Here is a 12275-nt window from a genome sequence, read left to right as displayed (position 1 = left end):
ATTCTTCGCTGTGTGCTCATGGCGTCCAATAAGTTCGTACGACGTTCTTGGAGTCCTTATCGCGCGCTCGATGCGACCTTAAAACGTACGTGTGACGTCAGCAGCCAGAAGTGCGGCATGTATATTAACTTGGGCCAAAATGGGCATTTGTCATTGAGTCTTCACATTTTGAACAGCAAAGACGCAGGAGACTTGGAGGTGACGCACTGTCCTGATGCACGCACATCCGTGGAGTTCTCACGACGTCGTTTCTGTCTGCCTGCGCATTGCCAGTACGTCACGGCCATTCGCGAGGAGTTAGCGCAGAGTCCTGACCGCATTCTGGTCAAAACGCCGAGGTGTGGCGTTTGTTTTGTGCATTTCCAAAATGAACGTGGCAGTTTGGCGTTCAGCGAAGTCCTTGGAGTCCCTCTGAAGTCCCCAACCAGTATCAACGAGTCCTCACGCCGTCATCTGCGTTGCCATTGCATTTTACTCAAGTTTCTTGGTCGCGGTACGAACTCCATGCCTGAACTTGACAGTGTGATAGGGCCTTTAGAACTTTGGAGAAAAGCTTGAATTTCTGGTATGGGCCAGATAACATTTTTACGTCTGATGTCACACACATGACCAAACATCAATGACCCCTCCTAATATTTTGACACAATTTGTGAAAGTCAAAAATATACAATGAGGTACGGAGTAAAATGTATTAACCTGATGAATCATTGAAAGTAATAGTCAGATGTAGTTAATAAGGGGTAAAGCTTCAAAAATCAGACAAGCCCAATTTTATGTCACACAGTTACCAAAGAAAAGGCCCACTAAATGATTTTATTTTACATTTCCAGTAACACCGGAAGTGAAGATCATGTTGTTTTCTTTTAAATTGCAGTATACATGCACCTTTTCACAATTTCAGTGCAATGTCATAAAAGTTTATTGTGATCATGACTTATTGTCTCGTTGACATATAATGTACACAATAATTGCCAAATTAATATATTCACGATGTCATAAAAAGAGAAAAAAAATAATATCATCAAGACGTCCCTTTTTTTGGGGGGGGGGGATTATATTGCATTGTTCTTTGACATGTACATGTACAAAGTTTAATTCCAACTAGAATAAAGCCGATGCTATGCAAGGGAAGTGAAATATAAGCACTCTGAAAAGGCACTGGAATAATAATGATTAGGTTTTGAATTGTCAGCTGCTGCATCGATATTCTGAACAGAGTCTTTCAACTGTTTACTAAATGATAGAATAGCATTTTGTTGAAAAGAATGTCCGTGCCAAAAAAGTGACGTTGAACCATTCTTGAAGATGTGCTGTTGAAACATTATCTGAGTACTGTTTGCAGTATCTGAGTATTATTCTCAGACAACTCAAAAAACAACACATTGAAGCAATGACTTGACTTTTTGGCATAGTTTTTGAGCTACTATTTTATTTGTCCTTGGTCAATGTTTAACTTGATTAAATATCAGTGAATACCTTGATAAACTATAACGGAACAATTAAAATTAAGTTTTGATTTACTTAAAGTTATTTGCTTAAACATTTTGGCACGCTTGCCATTAAACTGGGCACGCTTGCCCCTCCTTGCCATGCTTGGCATCACTGGGCCCAAAACCTTGGCACGCTTGCCAACCATTCACTAGCCCCACCAGAATAAACGGGTGCTAGCCAAAGTGTTTTTAATTTTGTCACGTGACTCGAATATATATGCAATAATTACTTAATAAATTGGAAAGGTAGCCGATTTGTCCCACCACTCGTAGAGACGGTTGGCATGCCCATCAGTACAAATGGGTGCTTGGCATACTTTTTTACAAAGAGTAAACACAACCTGGTAAATATTTAACGTCCAAATTCAAAGTCTTACTTAAGAACTTTTTACCCAACTTATTTATTTAGTTTGAATTGAGGCACTGCCAGTTGCTCCCAGCCAATTCCTGCCATTTATAAATTCATAAAACATGGAGGGTGAAGGGGAGAAGGGGGTTTATTTTTGATGTGGCGGTCTAAAAAAACTAAGCCGAACTGGTTTTTCTTGCCCCATATGCACGTAGCACGTCTGTGCACGCGCGTGAACTTATTACATTTGCATCACCCTAGAAAAAGTACCAATTTTTAAGCCTTTGAACATCGTTTTTTGGCTTCATGTCATCAAAGGGCGGCCAGCTGCAATTAGACCAATCGATATGTTTACTTTTGTTTACTTTCCTACACCATAGCAACCATCAGCTGATAAAATAGAGTTTGGGACTCAACCGTGTGTTTGTGGAGAATAATGTATCTTATCTTTCAGTGATAAAATGAATTGTTTGCATCATCTGTGCATTGTTGTGGCTGCTAGGAATGTCTGTACTGAATCTGGGTAATAAAATTTCCCAATTTTGTCTGCATTTCATTGCACAGTCAGCACTAATTAAATGTAGTTTATCAGTGTCAGGCAGCACATTTTAGTTGATCAGTGGCTGTGCATATCTCTGTATGCTTCAGAATGTAAAGTGCGAGCATCCAATTAATTAATGAGTGGATGATGTGAACTCTCAGTGTGAGAAGTTTCAACTCTCTACGGCACACAAAATGCACGCGAAATGCATAGCCGGACAGATAGACAGACAGAGTTGAAGGCCAGGGTCATTATCAGACCCCAGACTCAAAACCGGTCTTAAATTTATTTAATTTATTCCCATTCAAAAATACCTTTTCAGTCAAACAGTCAAAAAAAGTCAAAAATTATTAATTTCCAACAACTTTGTTCAAACACCCCACTAGCTATGTTATGGTATATATGCCTCTCGCAAGTAGTCGTAAACTACTTATATGGAGATTAGGGTGCACATTGCGTGTACTGCACGAGTGGCACAGAATGCAGCTGTTCCAGTGCAGTGTGAATTTACATGTAGGACTATGAAATACACTCATTGGTAGTGTTGCACATGCCTAACTGAGGATTAGGTCAACCAATAAATTGGAATGTCAAAACAACTAAAGTTGCTGCGGACGTTCACACGTTATCATCTGGATACATAAACACACACTTTTAGAAGCTCTTTGCAGGACCTATTGACGTGCCAGAACAAACCCAGCCACACCACACTGCTGCTGCTTTTTAATACAGCACAAAAAAATATGTATTTTATACATATTCGAAGTGAACATTCAAAATTAGAGTGTTTTATCAAAATCGCAAAATCGCTTCTCAACAACACTTGGACGGGAAAACTGTCAAAATGACTGATTTGGTATGGATGATGATTGAGAGAACATGAATCATTGCCAAACCAAATGCTAAAAAGCATTTTCGCCAATGTTGGACGTCGATGTTAACTGCAAGTTTTGGGCCTCCAAGTCCTTGAGTACTTGTCTAAACTGTTTCCAGCCAAATAATAACTGGAACGGTGTGAGGAACGGTGTGAGGACCGGGAACAAGCTCGTAATTCAACGACAACAATGTGAAATGTGTCACCCAGATGTTATTGAAACAATCTAAAACTGAAGATTTCAGCAAGTAATGTCACAAAATTGAAATTGTTTTTCTGTGTCCATATTTTTTTCTGATTTCATGTATTTATTTCAGGCTGAAAAGTCAGATTTTGAATGTTCATTCCCGAATTCACGAATGGTGACAACTTGCAGCATACATTTTGTTGTCATTGTTTTTTTAATGTACATGTACATGACTTGAATATCCTTCATTTTAAGTTGATTCTGTTAGCCTAAAATATTGCGTTGTTTTAGTTAGAATTCATAAATACCTGAAACAGTTTACCCATTCCTATTGGTCGAGACCCCGGTAAAACACCACTGCGTTCTGCGTCATATCGCGCAGTACGCACCACACACACCAATCTCCATATAATCAGATTTTAGCACTATGCGGGCAAGGCTCATACCATAGACATGGAAAGAGGGGTGTTTCACAAAACATGATGAAAAATTGTTGAACAAAATTGTTGGAATTTTGTAAATTTTTGACTTTTTGACCTAAAATCAGACACCAGTGCATTACACTATGTATGTCATTTGCCTGTATGTGTCTCATGTAATCATGTGTCATTCAATTAAACCAGATAAATGTGGAAACAATTTGAATTCAGATTTGAATAATTAAATCATGTACTTGTACAAGTCCTGACACTACACTTACCTGAAAGCATAATGACACTGTTTGCAAAGAATCGAGCACCATAAGGCATGTTGAACAATAGAAAGGCATTTATATCTGCAAAAAGAAGGAACAACAAACAAATATTCAAGCAAACGGTACAAATAAATGTATTGCTCCAAACTTCTTCACATTTGTGAATTCCCCCCAAAATAGACAGATCAGAAAAGTTTGGCAACCATCAAAATTCCCCCCCCCAGGGGGGGGGGGGGGGGCGATTCTACTACCGAATAATTACCTGTAGAGTATTTCTACATATGCATTATTCCCTAGAGGGTGCTAGCCATTCACTAAGATTTATTACCCACAGTACCTTGCGGCCCGCCCGCCATACTTCCTCTTTTCTCGAGCGTAAGGTGCATAAGTGAACGCGTACATGAGAGTGGGGAGGGGGTGGGCACTCTAGGGTAAGTATTCGCTAGTAGAACTGGCCCACAGCTTGGTGGGGGGGGGGGGGGGATTCTACTACGCTCTACTTACCCGTAGAGTATTACTACATATGCAGAGTAGCACTGTATTAGGACACAAGAGTGTATGATGTGGAAAGTGGGCCGCATGGAAGCCTGAGCCCAAAGCCAACAAGATTAAACCCACTAAAGTAAACCAGAGGAATCAGCTATTACTATAATCAGGTAAGCCGTCACTGGTCGGTACAGCGGGCGCCAGTGGAGGAGGAACCAGATCCGGTTGCGCCGCTGGGGCAGTAGGGAGGACTACACACGGTTCTGCCATCAACTTGCAGCACATTCCTGACATAACAGCAGATGAAGGTGTTGGAGGATTTCCAACGTGCCCCTTGCATGATATCTGCAAGGGGTACTCCTTTGAAAAATGGCCCAAGAGGTCGCCATGCTGCGAATTTTGTAAGCATGTACTCTGTCCAGGATAGGCCAGTCTGATGATGGGAGTTGTATGGCCGTCACAACCCGGCGAGCGATTATATCATGGGTTGAGGGGCGATGCAGTAAAACCGTGGTTATAAACAGATCCTGGTGGTTACCGCGGATCAGTGCAGTCTGATGGAGGTACATATTACCACTTGAGGGTCCAGACAGGACACCAGAGGTTGTCCTCTGTGATGGAGAAGGACCATCCCAAAACCTCAATGTACAGTTGCAATTGCAGAGCGATAGCTCTGGACAATGAGAACCACAAGAACCCGATTAGTAGAAGAGAAAAAAATAATTGCCAACTTTGGTTGTAGCCAAGGGATCTACCGTACGCCGTACGGACCATTTATAGAAATGACATAATTGGCTGTCGCAAACAATTTGAGTTGACTGACGCCAACCATGGGCTGCAATGGAGGCAGCCTCTTGAGAAGGCAAAGGAATGGTAGACAAGGCGGACAAGTCATGAAAACCACGGCTGTCGGAGCCAAAATGAGGTAATCAAGGGGCCTTGCAGGGATCCTGCTCGATCTTCCCAAGTACTCAGGTTAGTAGGGAGATTCGAGGAAAAAGCGTAGGCAAATAAGTTGGTCCACGCAAAGGGGAGGGCGTTAGCATGCCACGCCCTTGGCTCCGGGGATCTTGAACAGTACACCAGGAGCTGGTGGTTGAGTAATATTGTGAACAGATCGATATGCGGACGGTTAAATTGTGATAAGATCGTCTGCATGACCAAGGTTCGGAGGGTTCATTCCATGGGGCGAATCCAGTCCCGGGAGAGTGCATCGTCTGTGGTGTTTTCCGTGCCCACCAGATGGATCTCTCTGAGACAGATGGCATGCTGGCGACACCGATGCCGTAAATGCCACATTGTGTTGGACAACAGTCACCGCAGGTGACAACAGATTGACCCTGCACCATGCTGTAAACGCGGTGAAGGGTGATAAGACTGCTGTCATTTTGATAAAATTGATGTGGAGGGTGGCCTTTGCTGAAGTGCAGAGCCCAACCATTTGGTGAGATTCCATCCGCATGCCCCAACCCAGCTGAGACGTATCTGTCGTGATCATCATGGTCGGATGAATGGGCTGGAAAGACCCTGACTGATCTAGTCCAGTTGGATCCGCCACCGGGGATGCGGCCGGGTATTCTGTGAATACGGTATCACGTGGGAAACAGGATGGAACCATGTCAAAATAAGAAAAAATAATAATACCGGTGCTTATATAGCACATTTGCAAATTAATGATCAATGCGCTTTACAAACAAAATTAGAGTTGATGAATTTTATGGCTCGATGAATGGACTGCAAGGGTTGGATCGAATGTACATTGGGTTCTTTTAGTGAAATGTTCTGACTAGGCTGCAAGAATCGCCTTGGGTGGTGTTTACCCCCTCTTCTGCCTCTTCTTGTGGGTTGCTTTGATTGCAAACCAAGGGCCTTTATTTTGTGCCATACCTCAGTGGGCAGTCTCACTTCCATTGGAACTCTCAGCTGGAGCAATTGTAATCTTGTTAGGCTCATTGTTGAATGGCTCACCAGGGCTTTGTTGCAAACAATGGAACCAGATGATAAAGACTGGTGGAATGTGTTAATCATTTGCAGCCATCCGAAAAGTAACTGGCGTAATTATTGTTGAAAAACATACTTGGTTGAAAGATAGTAAGGGGACTAAACTCCCTGTGAAATTATTCTTTCTGGCAAGCTGTCATTTTGAAGTAATCAACGAAAGAAGGCCTTTCCAATGGTGCGTCTTAAGACGCGCCGTAGGAAAATTTAAATTAGTAGTTCGTTTTGTTATTCGGCGAAACGTGCGCAAGCATTGGCATGACGCACACGCGGGCGTGGTTGCTATAATTCGTCGGATCAGTGTGCGACATCGCGTATAGCTACAATCAGCTCAGTGAGAACGTGTCTCGGACGCTGAATTCAGGCCCAATTCAAAACATGATTCAGCAACTTATGATTTGAAATTGAGATCCTAGAATGCTGTTTTTCTCGGAATATACAGCTGAAGCTGAGCTGAAACTTCATCAGGTTAGTTGTTTAGTATCCCTCATTAGATTTTGAACACTTTTGTTGCTTCAAACGAACAAAATGCACAAATTACAAATGATGGACTATATCTTTATGTACTGAGAACAATGCAAACAATAGGACTGTTGCCCAGAGAAAGCCACGGATGGCTTGTGATGTAAAACTGCACAGTCAACTTGCCATCATTCCCAGCAAACTGGATCGAAAATCCAAAATTACTGCATTACTTGACAACCAGGATCAGCCGAAATGTTCCAGCGGTGTCTATGGATGATATCCAGTACTTTGAAGGAAAATCACAAATCCACAAGCACTATTTCCACCAGAAATCCAGAAAGTGTAGGAGCAAAAGAAATGGTGTGTGCTGCCCATTCAAGCGCACTACAAGCGCCCCAGAAGGGGACCAGAAAATAGAGTTGAAGCAGGCGCATGTACAGGCAGCTTAGCGGACCAAGTGCAAGAGGTTCGCCAGTAGGCCAAGGGGGAGGCACATTGATAAACATTGGCGGAGAGCCCCTGCGTCGGGTAAGCCCATAGAACTGTATTAAATTACTAACTCCACGTACAAAGTAACGCCTGATGGGCGCATCCATGTTTGTGCACACACCTATGGAAAACTCGAAATTTTGTACGGCTTTTGTACGGCTATTTGCATATCTGCATTTGTATTCCATACCAGTGCGTCATCGAAGCTGATACGCCCGAAACCAAAACATACGATCAGCAAAATGAGCGGGTTTTTTTTTTTGCTCTACGCAAACAGCGCAACGTGTGGGCGTCCCTCCGCTGTAGATGCTTTTCGCTGTGACGTTTTTTAACCGTCATGACGTGCTTTAGTTGTTTGCGTATCTTCTACTTGCGCGTTGCATGTAGAGTACACTTTTAAAAATTCAATCCATCTATTTTGAAAGTGTTCTTCAAACACGCACATAAATTCAAATTGTCTGTGCCCGGAGCGGCTTCAAAGCGTCTTCGCGCAAGAATGAGGAGTTAGCGCTCTAGTAATTTAATATAGCTCTATGGGTAAGCCGTGTCCCATTGTACATGTAGATCGAGGACGACACCGAAAAAAGTGGGCCGTTGGGACGGGATTTGGACTTATCGATGGAAAATCCAGGACCTTTGGAGATTGAGCAGGTCTGACGGACTGCGTAAGCCGTTAATGCCCGCTATTTGTCGATGATAAATCTGTCGTTGAGGTTTATTATTATCTATAAACCTTGACGATGGAGGGCACTGGCCAGTGTCTTCACAATTCTGGTGAAGACCCCGAGTCTGGCAGATGAGTGTGGCAGGTGAGAGTGTTTGACAAGGGGGCACTCGTGAACTCCAGGCAGTAGCCGAGTGAGACGGTGTCGAGTACCCACCAGACTGAAGTGATTTGGTCCCAGTACCCGTTCGAAATGGGTCAAACGGGTTCTCACAGGTCCCGTGAGGGGGGTTGGGGACGTTGTTGTCTGTGGGCATATTCACTTCTGCCAGCCGAACTGTGGCTGAAAGGCGGTGGTAGAGGCTGCTGAAGGACAGATGGTGGCCCGTGAATTTGCAGGGTGACGAGCAGTGGAATGAAAACCACTGCTTGACGGCTTTGGAAGAGGGGAAGACAGTTTTGGACGAACCTTCATCAAAGTGATCTTAGCAGAAGCAGTCTGACAAAAAGCCGGCAAAGAGGTCTCGCCCTTGGAAGGAAGGGACTCGAGACATTTGCGAGTTCCATCAGAGGGTAGAAATACGGCATCAAGAATGGCTGCCCGTCGTGCCTCTGATGCCGTGACAGCAAACTCGAGTAAGTTTACTGAGAACTGCCGAGAACAAACCTGATCAACAGGAACCCCAGGGATAGGATAGAGGGTAACTAGTGAGTCAAGAGCAGTTAGTCGTTTTAACGATCTCGGCTGTGTAGTAGGAGTGGGGCTCACAGAACCCCAATACGTGCACCATGTCTCCTACTAGGTGATAAAGCGTGGTCATGGAGGCTGGCATAGTTGTGTCCTCTTGTTCGGCCAAACGAGGTGACAGAGGAGAGGAAACGTCCTGGGCAAGGGATTCAGACGGCGAGTCTGTAGGAGTGCCGAGAAAACTATGGGCAAACACCAACACGACTGGTGCGTTGGGAGGACGGAAGAAATTTGTGTGGGGTATGTTAGGGTTTGTTTCTGGCCGGGGCTGAGAAGGAGACAACGAGCCTGGATCAGCCACAGCAGTCTGCTTGGAGAAGGCTGCCAAGGTTTCTGACTTGTATATTGGTCAATACACTGCTGTGAGATCACAAAACTGCCAGTAAAAATAACGTGTTCATTTTGTAGGCAAAAGCACCCAAAATTCGGTGCAGCTTTGCTAACAGCGAAATATCACGCTGTCTGGTCAGTAAGTTGTGGTGTGGCAGTTAACAACTTTCTGTCAATGCGAAGTCTCGCACGTTGATCAATATACACCAATGTGAAAATAAAACTGCTGGTTAAAAAACGGTGTTCGTTTTGAAGGTGAAAGCACCAAACACGTTCGGTGCAGCTTGAGGGATTTGATAAGTAGCAAAATATCATGCTGATGGGTCGGTAACTTAGTAGTGTAGGTAAGGGGTGAGCGGCTTGCAACTAGTGCGATGCTCGTCCCATGCAAAGTCTCACTCGTTTGACACAGCAACACAGCTGTGAGACAAGAAAAGCTGCTGGTTAAATAATAGCGAAATCCCGGTTATGACGAACGAGCGTATATAGTGAGTAGCCGGCAGCCTGTGAAAGGCCTCACTTGCTCCGTACGACGTGAGCTACTTGCAGCCTGTGCGAAACCTCACGTAAATAGTGGTCGTGTAAATAAGCTTAGCAATGCAACGTACAGCCTGTGCGAAGCCTCACTAGTTTGGTATGGCGTGAAATACTTGCAACCTGTGTGAAGCCTCATGGACACGGTCTCGTAAGGACCATGTAACAGGAGTGAGGAACCGGCAATCTGTGCTGTGCGAGAACTCACTCCCGAAAGGTAAACGTAACAACCAAGAAATATCACCAAAAAACGACCAAAAAGTTACAAAAACTCACTGAACTTGTAAGAACAACAACAGATAACTACTGGTACTTGAATAAAAATCATGAACTTAGCTATTTTGAATGGTTGAGGAAAGACTTACAGTAATTTTCGGAATATAAGCCGCGGCTTATACGTTGAATTTGTCCATGAAAATGTTTACTGCGGCTTATACACAGGGCGGCTTATACGCCGAGACTTGAAGAATAAAAATGATATTCAAATGTATTTTTAATGTACTGGTATAAGAAAAGATCTGTTGCTGAAATGAATCATCAATTAAAAAAGTCATTAACAAGCCGGCAAAAGCACGTCCCACGAAAATGTACCGAACGGTAAAAAGTACGGCGAGTGAAAGCTGTCTCTTCAACCATGCTTCGACATCGGCCGTACGTGATACAAGTGCTGCATGCATGCTGCATGCATTCCCCATGGACCACACCATTTGTGGTAATAAAGTTGTGTACTTTCTTGGGAACAATAATTACCAATATTTCCGCCGTTTAAAAAAAGAAAAAAAAAAATAATTCTTTTTATGGAGTTCGAAACATTTCTTTATTCGATAATCAGTTGTTCAATGTCACAATTTAATTTGTTTTCCTGAAGTGTATTCAAGAAACAATGTAAAACTCAAAACAGGGGCTAAATCACGCTTAACAAAATTAATGGATTCGTCCATAAAAATTTCAGCATCGTGGTTACTGTTTTCGAAGAAAGTTACGATCGAAACTTGAATTTTTGATGAAACTACTCGTTAGTAATCACAACAATTTGATACGTTTTGTTGTAAAAACGGGACAAAACAAATCAGCGTCTGTTGCCACAAAGCAGGATTTGTAGCGCTCCAGTCAGACGACACACGGTGGGTTGCATACTCTCTCAAGTGCTGCGGGAAAATGTTATCATTCGTCGGCGCAGGCTGTCGGGCCATGCACTAACGTTTAGGGCCGGGGACCGGATGGGTCAGCCAGCAGCAATTCCCTTTTTTATTTCTCATCATCAATTTCCATATTTGTTTGTAAGAGTATCGACTGTAAATGATTTGATATAACTTTGTGGCCCTTTTTTATAGGTTTCATAGTGTAACTGGAACTGGTTCAGAGCATTTTGACAAGAATTTGGAGGCCTTACAAAATTGAAATCGCTGCGGTCGGTGCGGCTTATACACTGGTGCGGCTTATACGCCGACTTCAAATCTTAATTTGCAGATTTTTGCGTGCTACGGCTTATACTCCGTGCGGCTTATATTCCGAAAATTACGGTAGAATTAGCAAACAAAGAGCTCCGTAAATATATGTCTGTCACGTAGCACTGCTAAGAGAAAAGAGGAAGTATGGTTCTGTAGATGCATTAAAATGGACGATTGATAAATGGACAAGCAACAAAATATTAAGGCAAAGGGTTATCAATAGTTCTTGATAATCACTTACTTTTGACCACTATTGTTGCTCCATTTCCAGCTCCATATACAGTTGCCACAAAACTGCTTTCATTATAGCTGCAACCCCAAAAAAGAAGATAAAAGTTCAAATGAACATCAATTTTACATTTATAGGTGACTTAGTCATAAGGCAAAAAAACCTGTTGTGTTTCCGGTAACATCGCAAAACAAAAAAAAGGGTCGGTTGGGTTGGTCGGCATTTTTTTTTTTTTAATGTGTTAATGGTATGTAGCTGTGCATCAATGCAAGTATGTATTTTCATGTTAATATAAAGATAGATAATGTCCTAAGAACAACTTTTTATACCTGTATCAGGGCTCAAATTAGCGGGAGCAAGTGATTACAATGCGCCAGTAATCTCCAAAATGTTCATGTTAAGCTCTGATGTCAAGAGACTGCTCGTTTCACAATGCAGACATTTCTGACGTATTTCATTTGCATCACACAGGCTATCGAAAGTGACAGACAAAAACTTGCCTTAATTAATATAGAAATTTAGTTAAAGCTATAGTCCATCATTTGCAGCCATCCGAAAAGTAATTGGCATAATTTTTGTTGAAAAACATACTTGGTTGAAAGATAGTAAGGGGATTAAACTCCCTGTGAAATTATTCTTTCTGGCAAGCTGTCATTTTGAAGTAATAAACAAAAGAAGGCCTTTCCAGCGGTGCGTCTTAAGACGCACCATAGGAAATTTAAATTAGTAGTTCTTTTTGTTTTTCG

At 42.7% G+C, this 12275-nt stretch overlaps 1 protein-coding gene across 1 annotated transcript in view; it reads right to left on the bottom strand.

The window, feature by feature from the left end:
- Positions 1–11605, bottom strand: part of LOC119728898 (battenin-like) — a gene marked incomplete at its 3' end in the record, with an annotated part of 81106 nt that extends 69501 nt beyond the window's left edge. Inside the window, 2 exon segments of the mRNA XM_038201331.1 lie at positions 4142–4216; positions 11542–11605. Coding sequence (XP_038057259.1) covers positions 4142–4190 — 49 coding nt within the window.
- Positions 11606–12275: the final 670 nt, after the last annotated feature.

The sequence above is a fragment of the Patiria miniata genome, unplaced genomic scaffold, assembly GCF_015706575.1.
Source record: "Patiria miniata isolate m_02_andy unplaced genomic scaffold, ASM1570657v1 HiC_scaffold_20, whole genome shotgun sequence".
Classification (NCBI taxonomy): domain Eukaryota; kingdom Metazoa; phylum Echinodermata; class Asteroidea; order Valvatida; family Asterinidae; genus Patiria; species Patiria miniata.
The sequence above is the reverse complement of the archived record's forward strand: the minus strand, read 5'-3'. Positions and strand labels throughout refer to the sequence as shown.